Here is a 16099-nt window from a genome sequence, read left to right as displayed (position 1 = left end):
TCCAATAATATCATGATACAGGCTAGACATCAATGTCCTTCCCATCCAGCCAGTCCTTCGCTAGTCTATACAACAGATCATGCTTCTCCCCATTCACCGTCCCAACATGCCTTCTATGCCCAGGCATATCCCTCAAAACCTTCACTCCCATGGTCGCCTCCTGGCAATACGCGAGACACTTATACCCCTCCGGATACGAATTCAGCTTCTCGACATCGATACTCGGAAACCGCCCAGGGATAACCGGGATCAGCTTATCCTTCTCATACCAGTGTCTCACAAACCGAGCTCCCCATTTACCATCCGCCTTTTCGAAGAAGAAACAGAAGCGGCAGTCGGCCTCCGCATCGACCTCGGCCCCGTCAATGTTGAACCGCTGCGTGATGGTCGCCTTCATCTTCGTCACTGCACGGGTTGCGTCGGGGGTGATATCACTCGTAACCCCATGGCACCGATGCATGATGAATGCCCCTTTATCCATTCCAGCCTTGGATGCGGCAATGAAGTCCTTGTAACTGACCCGGCCGGACCAGGTGGTGTAGACGTAGGCGTTGGGGTGGAAGATTGATTCAAAGTTTGCCCACTCGGAGGCGTCGCTGCGCATACCTATCAGTTCGGCATGTAAAGAATCAGTATTATCATCAGGTATTCGCACCGATAGCAAGGCCATCCCTCGGCAAGTTCACGCAGCTTCGCCCGCTCGAGAACGAGGTTGTCGGGGCCGTTGTTGCGGATGGCGTTCTCAGGGCGGGTGCCCTCTGGCAATGTATCGAGGTCTGGCATTATTTTCCTGATTGTCTCAGTCGATAGTCCTGTTGGTAGTCCCTTTGCTGAATATAGCTGCTTTTGCTAGATATAAATGCCGTTCCGGCGGGCAGTCCGTTCGGTTAATGTCATTGCCGATGGCATTGCGGGGAGATGGAGAGAGAAGAGAGAGAATGGGTCTGGTGGGGTCATCCAGACCTGAAAACCATATGAGGGCAGAGGAAATACGGATGATGGTTTAAACGCCGGGGATTGTCTCTATGTTATGAGAAGATCAGTTCTGTTTGTTAGCCTGCTGGTGGTATGCCCTACCAGTATTCGGTCACCATCCCTGCGTTTCTCACCAGTCAAGGAGTGTATGATTCTATTTAGTTCTATTTCGTCTAGTTGAGGCACCAGGTTTATCCCAAACTGATGTTTCTTGAGATAGAAATTTCATACAAATACTGCCTTAGTTAATTGCTGTACTCTCCTCCGCAGCCTTAAGCAGCACCTTCCACGCTCCCTCCCTGTCTAATGAGGCCACCTTCTCTTCTCCAGCCCATAGTCGCCACTGTTCCTCAATCTGATATCCGATTACATGCGTCCCTTCAACACAGGGCCACCCCAGTGACTCTGCCAGCTTGATCATCCGTGTCCGTCGCGGCTTGAAGCACATATCCAACAACACCCCTTTGGTCCCCTGAGAAAGAAACCACTTCAATATCGAAGCAACATTCTTCTCCGGCTCTGTCTGTGGTTCGAAATCCGGCACCGTACCGACAATGTAATATGGTGAAGTCCGCAACCCCTTTGCCTGTTCAATTGTGGTGATGTGGATTATCTGAGGTACCCTTAACAATTTCTGTGCATCGCGAATAAGATCTCGGACCTCGCCCTCGTCACGATTGAGGATATAGATCGTCTGACAGTGAAGATGCTCGCTCACGACATACACAGCAGCCCGACTCGCCCCTCCAGCGCCCACAATCAATGCTGCCCCAGGGTTTCCACTCGACGGGCGTTGACTCTCCTCGCCCTTTTCCAGTAGACAGCCCCTGATCCCCCTCCAGTCGGTATTCGTTCCGCATAATCGCCGCGGCTCGTCGCCTGTATAGTAGACATTGTTACAAGCACCGATCATGGCTGCGAGATCGTCGAGCTCGTCGAGCTGCGACATCACGGAATTCTTGTACGGCATGGTCACAACCAGGCCAGCTGTCGTAGATTGCTTTGCAAGACTGAGTACATCTTCAAGCGTGGGACATTCTGTGGCATAGAAGGTCCAGGGGAGATTGAGGGACTTGGCGATGTGGTTGTGCATCCCAGGGGCAATCGAGTGCGTCACGCCGACGCCGACAAGGTGGAGAGTTTTCTCTTCCGAGCTCATTTTAATTGTAAATGTATTTGCGTTACGCACGTAGATAGGACGGGTAAGCTAGTTGAATTATTCCTGCGACGTTGGGGCTGCTGCTAGATGTATCTGCGTGGTGCAGCACCATCGGTTATATTCTTTGCCTATGTGGATAACCTTCGCTGCAACTTGTCAACACATTAAAAGCAATGCTCCATTTACTAAGGAATATACAACGGTATTTTAATAACCGTGGGTAATTGTTCTTCAGCTTCCAGAAATCTACCCCTAGAGCAAACACAGTCGATGTATAGCTCTGTCCACTCCTTCCACCTCTCAACTACTCAATCACCAACAACTCAGGATAATCCATAAAGAGATCATCAATTGAGTTCAAACAAACACAATGACTGAACCCAAAAACTTCTACATCTTCGGCAGCGGAATCTCCTTCAGCATCTCTCCCACGATCCACAACACAGGGTTCACCCACCACGCCCTCCCGTACACATACACAATCCGTGAATCGGCCAGTATAGATGAAGTCGCAAGCCTAATCCACGAACCCTCCTTCGGCGGCGCAAGCGTCACAATGCCCCATAAGCTACAGGTGCATAAATTCTGCACCGAGGTGTCTGAGACAGCGAGGGCGATTGGTGCGATCAATACACTTATCCCGACACATAACGACAGTGGCAAGAGGGGTATTATTGGGGATAATACAGACTGGTCGGGGCTTTATGCGATTATCATGAAGTATACAACTTCAACCAACGGACAAGGACAGGGAAAATCCCTAAACGCCGGCCTGGTCATTGGCGCAGGCGGTGCATCACGAGCAGCGCTATACGCTATGTACAAGGCAGGTGTAAACCACGTCTGTCTTGTGAACAGAACACAATCCGTTGCCGAAAAGGTCCGGGACGATTTCAAGGACCTGTTCGATATAACCGTCATTCCTGATCTATCGGAATCATCTCCCCTTGAATCTCCAGATGTTATTATCGGGACTGTTCCTGCTGAAACAACGAGCGAGGAACAGTTCGGCACTTTGTTCAAGGCGCGGAGTCGCGGGCTCTGTATTGACATGTCGTATAAACCAAGGCAGACGCCGTTGTTGACTGTGGCACAGAGGCATGAGGGGTGGGCAGCTGTTACCGGGGTGGAGGTTCTCCTTGCGCAGGCGTTTGATCAGTTTGAACTGTGGACGGGATTGGAGCCGCCCAGGGAGGCGATGATTGAGGCCGTGCTGGCGAGGGAGGGGGGTGTTGGAAGGGGTTCTTTGAGTATGCTTTAGTTAGAGAGTTCGGTTGGGCATATAAACTAAATTAGTACGGAACAGTTCGTTGGCACCTAGACTAGAAATGAGAAATCTCTTCAAGGATCGCTTCCCGGCCTTCAGGGGGTATCAAATGCTTTACGCATATGCCAGTCGAGCTTCTTTGCCGAGACGAATGCCGCTTAAGTTATGGTGCACCACCAGCCCCATATCGCCATCGTCCAGACTCTGAACACCACTGTCCACCAGTCAGGATCCTCGTACTCATACGGAACCTTCTGCTGCTGTTTTATCTGCAACGACACGGAGGCAGCAAGTTCGAGGCCCCTAGACAATTCCAGCAGTTTAATAGGCAGAGTGGAAGGGGTGACCATGGAGTCCTTTCTTCCATGGAGTAGCTGACAAAGACGAAATAGTGGAGGCGGCTTCGGTACTGCGCGCCAGCCTTCAGCTGAGAACTGAGGCTACATCATCTGAATTGAAACTTCCAGGCCGTTACTGCGCTATGGAGGGTAATCAAAGCATCCGGTGTGCACGCATCAATAGGCCAGTCCATGCGACGTACGCGTCCAGCGGTACAGCGACAAAATCTCCCTCCGACGAGCCTTGTGCGTTTCACGAAAATGTGGATCGGCGCGCTGCGCATCATGCAGCATTGACCGGAAGACTTTTCGAATGTTTTTCTATTCTCGTTAGCTTTACCCTCCACATCAGATTAAGTAGGGCGGTAGGTAGGCTGTAGTACCTGAAACGTAGTGTCGAGCGTCACAACACTCACTTCATGCGCCCGGATTATAGTCTCGCAGACTTCCTCGACAGATTTGTTGAACCCTAGTTCGGGCATCCGATCGACGAAGAGGAGGAGTATGAAACTCCCCTGGAGCAAATAGATGCCGAAGAGGTACGGCATGAAGGTGAGCTCCGGGTCGAGGGAGAGGATCTGGTGCACGGCGGCGGTTGCGCTGAGGGCATGCGATGCGCACGCTTGGAAGCTGTCCGAGGTGATCCAGTCGTCTTTGTCTTCGATCATGGAGATTGGGTCCCATTTTCCGTGGAGCAGGATATAGAAGACGTGCAGCATATGCGTGCTATATGCAAGAACCAAAGGCTTCTTCGAATCGATCGTCGATGCCGGAGTGTGGCCATAGCCCAGCGGGCGGCTAAACGGGTCGACGGCGTGTTGGGTTGGTAGGGGGTTCTCGAGTTTATCTCTTAGTTCAGCGAGGTCCTGCTCTCGCTGAGAGATGAGTGTCTCGATCTTATGGACGGCTGCATGGCTAAGGGTGTCGCCGAGAAGGGGATGGTTCTGGATATGGTGGAAGTCGATGATATGTCCGAGGACGGTCGCTAATGGAAGGAAATATTCGAAGAAACCGTATCCAGATATTCTGTCCGGAGGGCCGAGGCGTGGCGCTGGAATAGTATTCAGGTCTACCGTCTCCAGCTTTTGCCAAATGGCCTCAGGTAACGGCGCTGCGACGCAGAACGTGCCTTCCGGGAAATTCACAGTTGTATTAAACGAAAGTCCTAGATGACGGTCAAGGCAGTAAATGAGCCAAAACAGTCTCCGGCGTTCCTCTTTGACAATCAGCCATTCGCGGGTTGTGTGTCCTTGATACAGTTGGCCAGCGAGGGATTCTGGCTGCATACCCTGATCCTCCATACTCAATCCACTGGCGCGAGCGAGCCGGATAGCCTTGGACCACCATTTCAGGCTGTCGGCCTTGAAATGGCCGCCGGATATCACGAGGGTGAGAATCACCACCGCCAGAATGGCATCAGTCGAACCCAGGAAATCGGGTATGAGCCCGCTCCCCGCCGCATGCGACACGGACGAACGTCCGTCTTTATCGGTGAATCCGCCGCGCGGATGAAACTGCCAACCATCTATTGAAATTAGATCTGCCGTATACCGTCTTTTCCTGCGACATACCTGATGTCCTGAAATAATTATCCCAGTCGACTGGCTCCATCAAGTCAAGCGCCAAACGATAGAGGTCGAGGACAATGCGCTGTCGGGCTCCAGGTAGATCGAATATCTTGATGTCCGCTGTCTGTGCAACACAAAGCAACATTACAATGAGCAGAACCGAGGAGGTGGGCCGTGGTGCGGTCGGATGGAGAACAGAGGATGGTTGTATGACATGAGTGATCGTATATGGTGAGGCTGCCTTGAAGATCGGATTCCTCTGCTCATTAAAGTAAATCTCAAGCATTTCTGAAGCATCGCCTGGGGAGAGTACTCCTTGTAAATAGGGAAGTAAAGGTTCTAAGCAAGGGTACGATCGCTGGCCTTGGGCTATTCCATTTCCGAGATTTTCCTGTAGGTTCTTGTGAGAAACTGTAGAATATAGTCCACGAGAGGCACTGCGTGGAATCGGCGCCGTCTTGTCAAGCCAGTGTTCAACGCGACCGGGAGTAAACGCAGTCTGGCTGCTCGGACGGCCTGGTGTTCCGAAAAACACATCATGGAGGACAAATGGATTCAGGTTCTGAGAGTATGAGTCACGGTGGCCAGCTATTGCAGGCGCATCAGTCGCGAGGCCAAATTGGCCATTTCCGCCCTCATGTTCATTGCTTCCTCCTGTCGCTCGTGTCTCGGCCGTTATCCGTGTAGACTCGTCTGTATATGAAGGCGTGCTCAACGGGTTCGTATTTCTCCTCTGCACGCCGTCTGGCATGTTGTTCCCGTCGTCCGGCGAGGTATCCAACTCAGTCGGGTTTATGAGGCCATTCAAGCTCGGAGGACCGGGCGCCAGCACCCTGTGGCCGATGGAAGTTGGCTTCGTCCGGCGACGACGGCCACGCTTGCGCACGAGCTTCTCGTAATGACATGGAGTGTTTCGTTCTGAATCAGTTAGCCTGTTCAAATGGGCCCCATGGGCATATCGAGGCACTAACCGGCACATCTCTGACTGGGCTTTGTCAGTTGTCTGGATGGAAAACAGGGAGAAAGAGCTAAACAAGCTCCAGGCACTGGGACGTACCATGGATGCTCTCCATCGCAGCGCTGTTTAGACTGAGAGCAGCGGTCACAAGCCCGCAAGACGCGCAGCCGGTTATCCCCGCCGTCCAGCATGGTCGGGCTGCGGTCCATGAGCGTGTAAATTCATGCTCGACAAGTTCGCGAGCTTTGACTGGGGAAAACTGGTCTTAAGAAGACCGGGGACTGGGGATGTGGGGAAATTGGCGGATTAGCAGCTTGGCGGCCTGAAGCCTCAGGCTAACAACCCCAACTAAACTGTCGTCTCCGTTCCGCTTCGGGCCTCCAGCTCTTCCTTCTTCGTCTTTTCTCAATCCATCACGGCTTTCCCGGTGAGCTGGGTCCTTCATGTGAAAATTGAGTTGTCTTGCTTTATTGAAACATGTCTAACTGATTCATACGTTCTTACAGCTTCGTCTGAACGGCTACCTCTTCCCTGCCCGCGTCCGTGTTTCCATCTGAGAAGCTGTAATTCCTCCACTCGCCCAGAATTTCCTGGACAGCTGCGAACAAGCGCAGATCTGAGTCTAAGCCCTTCTTGCTACCGGTTGGTCCCAATGCCTGCCCGTCATTACAATCCCATTTCCATATCCCTCCATCCCGCCTTAGCACGTGTAGTGCCGTTGTGATGTTTTCGTCGATCTCAGCCACCGATGTTCCTCCCATAATCGTGCCAACGCGAGTTTCTGCTGTTGAAGAGTACTGCGCCCGACGCAATGCGTACCGGAGCGCCAGCCGCGCTAACGAGTCACCCTGCGATGCGACATAGCCTGCCGCGGCATGCGCAGCTCTACGCAGCCCTTCCGGCGCTGGATGCCAGTCTCCTAGCGCAGCAATCGGCACACCTTCGTCGCGAAGAAGCCCGCTTGCAAGAGGACTCGAACTGCATACGCAGAATACTCCAGCTTCTTTGAATGCCTGTAACCCTTGCCGCTCCAACCGATCATTCTGCAGCGTCATCTGCGCCCAGTTCTGTATTACATCGAGCGGCCGGCCATATATCTCCCGCACGCGACGAGCGACCCTGGCTAAGGTGTCGATTGGATAACCTGATATCCCAACGTGGCGAACAGTCCCGGCCGCGACCATCTCCAACAACACTCCAACTGCCTCCAATACGCTGTCCTCCGCAACTAGTTCGATGTCATGACAGAACACGACATCCAGGTAGCTCGTCCGTAGTCGCTGTAGTGAACGACCAACGGAGTATCTAATCCATTCCGGGGAGTAGTCGGACTTTGTAGCATTGACGCGACCAACTTTAGTCATGAGGATATAATCTTCGCGGCTGTAGCGAGAGCTGAACTCCGGATGTGACAACGCTTCGCCGAGCAGCTCCTCAGACGGTTCATAGTACGACGAGGTGTCGATCGCGCGGATTCCGAGCTCAAAGGCCCGCGTCAATACTTCTCTCGTCCGTTCTGGATTCGGGTTTGGTGTAAGTTGATAACTGAACCCAGCGCCGCCCAAGATGAGGGGCGGAAGCACCTGGCTCAGCGGCGTTGACGGGGTTGCGGCCATGCTGCGCCCGTTGCAGTAGGTGGAGGTGACAGCGACAGAGGATCGCGATCGCGTCTTGAGCGGCAGATCAGGTTCTTAAGAGGTGCCCTGCATATCTCAGCCCCCAATCACCAGGCAGTTGCAGTCGCCCGGCCCGGACTGAGATGTAACCAAAACGGACATTACTTGTAACTTTCCCAATTCTCCCGCTACGGCTAAATTCAGCCAATCGGACTGCATTTCCCTCAGGCTCCAATTGGTGGGTCGCAGTTCTCCACCAATTGTTTTCCGCCGATACCCGGACTGGTGTTGTCCATTTAGCCGTCAACCTGGTCGCTGTCTCTGGAGTATATCCGCAGACTTGACGCTCAACAGCCTGAGTTATTGTCCGGGGTTATTAAAGCCAGGAACAATATACTTCTTTTTCCATTCTATCAAAACGCCCCATGAACAACTTTTGCAAGCAGGGTTTTTTTTAGATTCTATTTTCGTTTAGAGTACACTATATATATAATCGCACAATATGAACATGGATAGCCTTCAACACGGTCATCTCTGTGCCCCCTTTTAAGAAACCCGAGAAACAGATATCAGCAATGAGCACCCACGTCTATGGTCTATGCGGTCCAGCAAGAGTATGACCGACGGCTAAAGACTCGGTACAGTTGATCACGTAGCCCACCATCTAAGCATGATCAATAGGTGATGGTCCGGCATCAATAGGGTAAGTAAAGATATAGTTAGGACCATCAGCCATAAGACCATCACCACCAGGACGCATCTGAGAAGCAGGAAGCCAGAGCTTCTTGTCCGCCGATACCCACATAAGGTCCGTCCAGAGGAGTGCGTCATCCTGTACGAGAATGGTAGCCCTGCCCTCCGGCGTCACCTTCCAGATAGCGAGCAGGTTGGTGTCGCTGATATAGATATTGCCGTCCCCGTCGATGGTTGTCCCACCGGTACTTGGGGTTAGGGCAAACGGCTCGGCGTAGTCACCGAGGACGGAGGCCATGGTGGAGTTTGTCAGGGCGGCGTCGACGTAGGATGTCTTGATTCGGTAGAGACCACCGTTGCAGGGTTGGTAGTAGAGGTAGACGCCATCAGGCGAGACTTCGATTTGATCGAGGCCGACGGCAAGTGTACTATCGCCATATCCAGGAACCAAGGTGCCATTGTACATCATGGGGAACCAGGCCGTGGCGGAGTCGGAGTTGGCGAGGACGCGGACGGCATGGCTGGATGTGAGATTGAGTACGATGAGGGCACCGGCCGTATCGCTTAGGTATGCGACTTCTCCCGAGGCGCTGAAGCGGACGTCGTCAATGCCGCTTGTGCTTGTCTTGACGTTGTCGAGATAGTAGGACCGGTCGACGGTATTAGTGGTCAGGTTCACGCCCACAAGTTTGGTAGAGCCGTTGACGCCAGTTGAACCGCCGTCGACTACCCAGTAACGATCGTCTGGGCCGATGCGTGCGCCGTCGATATTGGCAAAGGTTTTGCGAGGGTCAGAGGCTGGGTCACTGGAGTTGTATGAGTTCCAGGCCTTGTTTGGGTACAGCGCAGTAGTGTTGTCGTCCAGTAGTTCGACAATACGAGGCGGAAGAGTTGTGGAGTATCGCTGGGACAGGAACTTGCGCCCGTTTGCGCTGATGCTGATGCCTTGGGTTGCTGCATCCAGGGAATAGACCACCTCGAGGCCTGGCGCATATGCGGCGACAGGAGCAAGCAGGCCCAGGAGTGCAATAACGAAGCCGCTTTTCATGTTGTGATGAGCGCTGAATTGAGTACAGAGCAGGGGGCATTGGTAAGGATCCTCCTGGAGGAGGCATATGCAGAATTTAAATACCCAAAGGACAACTACTACGCGAGTTTTGGTGGACATCTACTACGTACTCCTGGGTATAGGGCAGTTTAACTGACGCATCCCCGGCCGTCGTGAAGCTCTTTCTGGTAGCTGTGGGTCACATCAGTCCCCATAATAGAGAAACTAGACATAAATCAGGCTTAGACTCCGCTTTTAGTGTGGAATATCCCGTCCCTCCATTAATCTTGCACTGCGACAGCGGCGTTGATGCGAAAGTTATAGCTTAAGAGCCAAGATACGCCGCACACATTTTTATGGGTGCATGGCAACTAGACAGAAGCTAAGGCAAATCAGACTTCTATTTAAATGCAGTACTAAGCAAAGAAAGGTCAGGCGCCCGATTCGCAACTGATGGCAATGCATCCATGACGCGCTCCATACCATATTAGGGCCAATGCAGCGATTCCGAAATCCACGCTCTCGTAAGCCCATCGAAGTATGCGATGAGTACTTGGCCAGTGGTAGACCACCTACCGTTACAATTGGGCCAAACACTCCCTGCTACTAGCAGGTTGCTGACACTGGAATGCCTTAGGCCAGCATGACATGCATAGTGTATGCAAGATCGTACCAATTGCGCGAGTTGCGATTGCGGTCAGATCCACCTTTGTACTATATTGGTCAGATATTTAATCGCTGACCGTACGCTGGGTAATCCTCCTCTTTGTATTGTTATATGAGCGGCATACCAGAGCCAACAGTACCAAATGTGCGCAGTCTGCAACAGCGGTCATTTCAGGCCCCCAGCAACCCCATTTGACAATGCAGGCAGGATGGAGAAGGCCAGTTGGTCTTATCTTTGCATTCAGTGCAGAAGTATGTTAATGTTGTTACACTTGGCCAAGTTGACGGATTAGAGTTCAATGTATTTTTGAAGCCCTCCATTTAGTTGCTTAAGAAGGGCTGACTGCTCTGGAGTTACACCTATCCTTTTACTGTAGACTTTCAACCAAGTACTGTTACAAGAAATCTGCAATCCACTGCTAACTGCCCAAAATGACGGTGCTCGCTCCGGTCTTAGGATATATTATACTGGGATATGCCATGATATACATCCCAGTAAGATACTGGTGGTCACGGTATCATGCAAAGGTTGTTGCATTCTCCGTGTATAGAACATCGTTAGAGTGCTGAAACCTATCTAGGAACAGTTACCCGACAAACCATTTCCTCCTTTTGTTCAACTCACTGCGAGTACCCTATCTTAATCCGGTGCTTTGACATATCACTTACCGTATTCTGATCAGTGTATAGGAAGACGAAATCCTGCGGAGCCCTGTAGAATCAATCACCCGCGCATTAAAGGAACACGGCCCGATTATCGAAATCGAGCACAACAAAAATGTGCATAGCCAGCTGATATTTCCTGTCCATATTTGCTAACGAGTACCAGAGGAAGTACCTCGTCTCCCAGGAGTACACTCGCCGGGTTTTAACAGATGAGACCAGCTTTAGCTTTGAACATGGGATTGGGAAGGTAGACAATCCATTTTGAGAATTTTCCAAGATAAAAGAAATTCATTTCCAATCACAGTTACTGTATCTCGAATGGATAACAAAACTCCACGGTGGATTCTTCCACGACATAGACGGCGTCGTGAGAGAACTCCTGGGCCGACGGTTGCGAGAGATTATCCCCCGAGGTGCGAAAGAAAAATAGTACTATAATTCAAAACAACAAGAGCTAATAACTTATATAGTATAGCCCATCTTCCAGCGCGGTGCTGCAGAGATCCAGAAAGAGGTAGCCAATGGCCAGCCAATTGATATCCTGCCGTGCGTGCAGGCAACCACATCGGAGGCTATCATTGAGATATTCCTGGGCCAGGTGAGTTTATCACTGCTATAAGAGAACGAATTGGGCTAAGCTTGGATTACAGGAGCACGTATCCACCGAGAACATTGCGACAGTCACGAACGTAGCAGAGAGCATCGCCGAGCTGGTTGGTCTTTTCCAGAACCACTCGTTCATGGCGCGAAATTTTCCAAATCTGTGGCATGCTTTCACCTGGTTTGTTGAGAAAATGATTATAAAGGCCGAACTTGTACTGATGATAGCAGGATTGACGTCGTGCTTGTGCGGTTGCCGTTCAGTTTTGGACCTTCGCTTGGATGGACGTTGTGGAAGGGGATATCGAAACAGAAGGAAGATATTGATTTCAAGACAGTATGTATCTTAACGTTTACCGCTGATTTAAGATAATAACTGTATAGAATCACGACGAATCTCTTCTTTCCTACCTGAGATCCCGATATAGATCCGCCGACGGCCATCTCTCTTTCACCTCGAGGCTCTGGGTTATGACATTGATACTCACTATTTTCTTCGCCAGTGTGCACCAGACGTACGCATTCCATATCTATCAGCTCCATAACAGTCCCACTAAACCGTAATACAGCGTAACAATTACCGTCTGGGTCACCCTCTTCGCAGCTCTCCATCCAGACGCGCAGACGTGCATACGAGAAGAACTCACCACCATCCTCCCGGGAGACAAGGAGGTCCTCGATTTAGGAGCCCTCAAAAGGGCTGAATTTACCGACTCTTTTATCCGCGAAGTCCTCCGGATGAAAGGGGATACCGTGAACGTGGTCCGGTCAACAGTGCGCGACGTTGAGCTGGGCGGGTACATTATTCCGAAGGGTCAGTCAGTATTTTAAAACGGCTTGCAGGTTTCTAAGATAAAAGGCCATACTAATAACCTGTCTACCAGGATACCTCGTTTTTCCCGTAACGTACCTCTCCTACCGTTCGCCCGAGTTCATCCAAGACAACCCGGACGAGTTCCATCCGGGACGCTGGGTGGGCGCAAAACGCACGGCTGGAATGACGGGTACTGGGAATTTGGCGTTTGGTATGGGGAGATGGGCTTGTCCAGGTCGGTTTCTTGCTGTTGCAGGTGAGTCAGACCTCTAATATCATATGGGTATTGTTTGGTTGATTGGGGCTAATTGGTTGTAGAGTTGAAAATGTGGCTGCTGGCCTTGTGCCAGGTGTCTTCGTTTGAACTCGAACATGGGAAGTATGAGGTTGTTGATCCGATGAATATAACCAGTGTTCCCCCTCGAGGGAGGATAATGGCTCGTCAGTGTTCGAGTGTATAAGGGAAGGCCCTGGAGACCTGGTAGGGTCCGCTGGCAGTGTAGTTCTAACATTTGCCTGGTTACCTTTATATATTCTCTATCTTCAGACAGATAAACATTGCAAGTCTCTATCATTTCCTATGTGATTCTCGAAACCCCGACTTCATTATGCGTAGGGTAACACAATAAGACCAGTTACCAGAAACCATTGTGTCCAGCTTATAGCTAACTGAAATTAGAACATAGTCATACATTGCGGTAACCAAAAGCGTCTCGACATTGTCAATCCTCGAGGACTAATAAAAGTTTCAACCCTCCCAGAGCAATACCCACAATCATGGGCCCTCGATCTCGCCAAGCGGGAAACGAACCCAGGTAGTTTCAGGCACCATGAGGCCTGACGCGCCAGCATAAAAAGCACAGGCGGCACAAACAACCGCAAGAGCACCGCCGGTTTTATTCAGATGCATACTGGCAGTGGCATGCTCTGTAGCCGTGAAGTTGGCAAGGCTGAGAAACAGATACGCAAGAATCAGGGTGACGAAGACAGACAAAATAGCAATGTTCGTCCGGAGAGCAGCAAGGAAGAACAGGAATGTGAGAAAACACCACAAGATCAAGTAGATCCCGATGGCAAATGTGTAGGCTCTCTTGTCACCTTTATAGGCGGCTTCGATACCGAGATATGGGAGAAGGAACATTCCATAACTCAGCCAGAATGCACCGTAAGCACAGTGGACCGTTGTCCCAAATGTATTTCCAACACGGAATTCCATCAGTCCGGCGAGCACTTGAGCGGCACCACCCATGAACATCACAATGCCAAAGGCAGCTTGGTTCGGGCCAACGTTACCCTCTGGGTTCGAGTTGGGAAGCCTACGAGGAGTCAGGAAAACAGACAAAGTATGGTAAATGTTTTGGGCAAGACGTACCCAGCACCGCATTCATAGAGTCCAACTACAAAGGTCGTGATTGCGAAAGCGAGCAGTCCAAGGGGACCAGGGTTGCCAAGTTTCATAAACTCTGGACGGGCCACTTGCGATACGGTGGCCTGGTGGGCATCGTGTATTGTCCCATGTTGATGTGCGCTGCGTGTCCTGCTCTGAGCGATATGATCCCAGCCGTTATCTAGCCTGTGGGCAGCCGGCTTTGCGTTCTCGTGCTCCGACATGATTGTTGAAAGAAGGATATGCTTGTATGCAAAGGAAATAATGAAGATGACAGCTCGATACCAAGGACACCGTGTTTAAGCTGCTCGTGTGAGCGGAAATCAGAGAACCTTCATATCTGGACTTCAGGGGAGTACTGGGTATTTAAGTCCTACAAGGGATCCGGGGAAAAGGACTCCCCGCACCCTGATAATGTAGATATTATCAAGTTGAATGTGCGGGTACATCATTTCCGGTCCCCCGGGCACTGATATGGGAACAGAGCTTCTGGTATTGCAGGATCAGCTTGAGCTATTGGAAGGCGGCCTTTCCAGTATAGCAGATCAGAGGTTGACCCTGTAGATCCTAAGGCCTTGAACTGCATTACTGGCTCTGAGCCGTTTGTCCAGCCACGGGTGGGAACGGATCGGAGGCTTAACCCTAACCAGGACGTTTTTCCTTTCCAGGAAGCAGTACAGTGCCAATCATATCAATGCACCATATTGACAACGGTGAAGTCGTGAATTGATATAGACTATGACTATACTGCACAGACCAACCTGAACCTCCACTCGTCCAATTTCTTCCGTACGTCCGGGATTACAGTTGGTATTGTCCAGTTGACCTGGGTGTCCGAGGGGAGAGCTCTAAGATACTCGAAATCGAGCAGCAGGTGTGTAGTGAAACAGTCGATTTATCTACTAGACGCCTCTACGACCGATATACGACCGAACCATCCCAGTCCGCAGACCAAATAACCTACCTAATGTCGATTTACCTGTGTAATAGGTGTTGAGCCTCCAAGCTGGTATGGGGATGCAGCGGAAATCCATGGCAGGTGCCGAGCAATCACCGAGGTTGCGCCGGACAGCCTCACAATGAGTTACCGTGGTTCAGCAGCAAGCTTATAACTCGTGCGGAGAGATCTGGCTCCCCTCATGAGGAGTTAAGCATATCTTTCTCCCGTCGTCCGCATTCGTCTCTGTCACCAGTGTGCCTGCGCCGTGCGGAGATACCCCTAACCAAGGTTCACCACGCCTTTCTACTCCGCGATGAAATTCCCATCAATCCTCACTTTGGACTTCGGTTATCAATACCTCTGACACTGCATGCATGCTTCCTGTTAATAACCGTTGGGCTAGCAACCGGATGCGGAATGTGGCGTTACAGGAATGCCACGTTGAGCGAGAGACGACCGATGCCACAACCCCACAGACAGTATGCGCAGTGGGATGGCGATGCGGACAAGTATCAGAAGGAGTTGAGCAGCTAAGGGCTCGAAACATATACGGTCACCGTCTCCTTATACGGAGGTCCGCTCACAGGCCCAACCACCAAGAATTACGCTCATTGCATGTAAATGAGCTGGACTATGGATTCCCCATTGACCACGTCGTACGGGCATTAATAGATCCGTTGGTTTTAAATCTGCGACTAACGAATGTGGTGGCAGTTATAAAAATAGCCACAGCCGGCCCTGCAGGACTCGCACGATGCTTCTCAAACAAGACCATCACCACATGCTACCTTTTTACCCCCATACACAGCAGTCTGCAGTCCAATTGAATACAATTCATCGCCGATCCCTCGCTTACCGTACTGCTCCTGGACCTCGTAAACCCCATATATCCACACTCAGGCCCGCCCAGCCTCGGCAGTGGGGAGTTCGTATTCAATCGCGACACGATTCGACATAAAAATAGCATCACAGGGCCGGCCCCAGAAAGTATTCCAGGAACATACGGGCAATGACAACATCTGATCTATCTAACCGATGAGATCGTCGCAATTTTCCGAGATTCGGACCCAGCTTGGACGTCGTGATTTGGTGCATGGAGTTTCGCCTGCAGGAGTTTGATGAGCGCCTCAGGGCAGGGTTGCACTGATCATCGCTTTCTTGCATGATCAGCGCATGTTTTGATCGATGTAGAAGGATGAGACGAAGTCTTCGTTTACTGAGGAATCAGCCCCCGTGCGGTCAGACCGGGTTGCGATTGTGCCGTTCCCTGGCAGGCTCGCTGTGATTTCTCCAGTTGCGGGTTTACGAGACCTCGTATAGAGCTCTCTCCATAATCACGACGAGATGCAGATCAGTCCAAACAAGACGGACATAGAAAGCGGCCAAGCTGGGAAGTAAGGGTAG

General features: G+C 51.3%; 8 protein-coding genes across 8 annotated transcripts; 2 read left to right on the top strand and 6 right to left on the bottom strand.

Annotated features, from left to right (window-relative positions):
- Positions 1–22: 22 nt before the first annotated feature.
- Positions 23–783, bottom strand: ASPSYDRAFT_56746 (putative pathogenesis associated protein Pep2; the record flags this gene model as incomplete). Its single annotated transcript, XM_040849267.1, has 2 exons — positions 23–596; positions 656–783. 2 exons carry the CDS (start codon positions 781–783, stop codon positions 23–25), a joined length of 702 nt encoding a protein of 233 aa, XP_040705246.1.
- Positions 784–1216: 433 nt separating this feature from the next.
- On the bottom strand, positions 1217–2134 carry ASPSYDRAFT_148119 (shikimate dehydrogenase family protein; the record flags this gene model as incomplete). Its single annotated transcript, XM_040841782.1, has 1 exon — positions 1217–2134. One exon carries the CDS (start codon positions 2132–2134, stop codon positions 1217–1219), a length of 918 nt encoding a protein of 305 aa, XP_040705245.1.
- Positions 2135–2504: 370 nt separating this feature from the next.
- On the top strand, positions 2505–3395 carry ASPSYDRAFT_87982 (shikimate dehydrogenase family protein; the record flags this gene model as incomplete). Its single annotated transcript, XM_040851931.1, has 1 exon — positions 2505–3395. The coding sequence occupies one exon, from the start codon at positions 2505–2507 to the stop codon at positions 3393–3395; it is 891 nt and encodes a 296-aa protein (XP_040705244.1).
- A 452-nt stretch (positions 3396–3847) lies between these two features.
- ASPSYDRAFT_828322 (Zn(II)2Cys6 transcription factor) lies at positions 3848–6522 on the bottom strand. Its single transcript, XM_040851175.1, has 4 exons — positions 6279–6522; positions 5311–6225; positions 4123–5264; positions 3848–4060 (listed from the first exon to the last, which is right to left on the bottom strand). Exons 1-4 carry the CDS (start codon positions 6472–6474, stop codon positions 3917–3919), a joined length of 2397 nt encoding a protein of 798 aa, XP_040705243.1. The 5' UTR covers positions 6475–6522; the 3' UTR covers positions 3848–3916.
- Positions 6523–6557: 35 nt separating this feature from the next.
- ASPSYDRAFT_43370 (uncharacterized protein) lies at positions 6558–8163 on the bottom strand. The gene has a single exon (XM_040846635.1). The coding sequence runs from the start codon at positions 7879–7881 to the stop codon at positions 6766–6768; it is 1116 nt and encodes a 371-aa protein (XP_040705242.1). The 5' UTR covers positions 7882–8163; the 3' UTR covers positions 6558–6765.
- A 382-nt stretch (positions 8164–8545) lies between these two features.
- ASPSYDRAFT_87979 (uncharacterized protein) lies at positions 8546–9622 on the bottom strand (the record flags this gene model as incomplete). Its single annotated transcript, XM_040851930.1, has 1 exon — positions 8546–9622. One exon carries the CDS (start codon positions 9620–9622, stop codon positions 8546–8548), a length of 1077 nt encoding a protein of 358 aa, XP_040705241.1.
- A 1098-nt stretch (positions 9623–10720) lies between these two features.
- Positions 10721–12829, top strand: ASPSYDRAFT_87978 (uncharacterized protein; the record flags this gene model as incomplete). Its single annotated transcript, XM_040851929.1, has 10 exons — positions 10721–10783; positions 10979–11068; positions 11118–11201; positions 11430–11552; positions 11605–11735; positions 11786–11891; positions 11939–12069; positions 12124–12368; positions 12439–12624; positions 12687–12829. The coding sequence occupies 10 exons, from the start codon at positions 10721–10723 to the stop codon at positions 12827–12829; spliced, it is 1302 nt and encodes a 433-aa protein (XP_040705240.1).
- A 113-nt stretch (positions 12830–12942) lies between these two features.
- On the bottom strand, positions 12943–14030 carry ASPSYDRAFT_1173139 (acetate uptake transporter family protein). The gene is made up of 2 exons (XM_040840268.1): positions 13741–14030; positions 12943–13684 (listed from the first exon to the last, which is right to left on the bottom strand). Exons 1-2 carry the CDS (start codon positions 13977–13979, stop codon positions 13144–13146), a joined length of 780 nt encoding a protein of 259 aa, XP_040705239.1. The 5' UTR covers positions 13980–14030; the 3' UTR covers positions 12943–13143.
- Positions 14031–16099: the final 2069 nt, after the last annotated feature.

Source organism: Aspergillus sydowii (assembly GCF_001890705.1).
Source record: "Aspergillus sydowii CBS 593.65 unplaced genomic scaffold ASPSYscaffold_3, whole genome shotgun sequence".
Classification (NCBI taxonomy): Eukaryota; Fungi; Ascomycota; class Eurotiomycetes; order Eurotiales; family Aspergillaceae; genus Aspergillus; species Aspergillus sydowii.
This window is presented reverse-complemented; position numbering and strand designations above follow the sequence as displayed.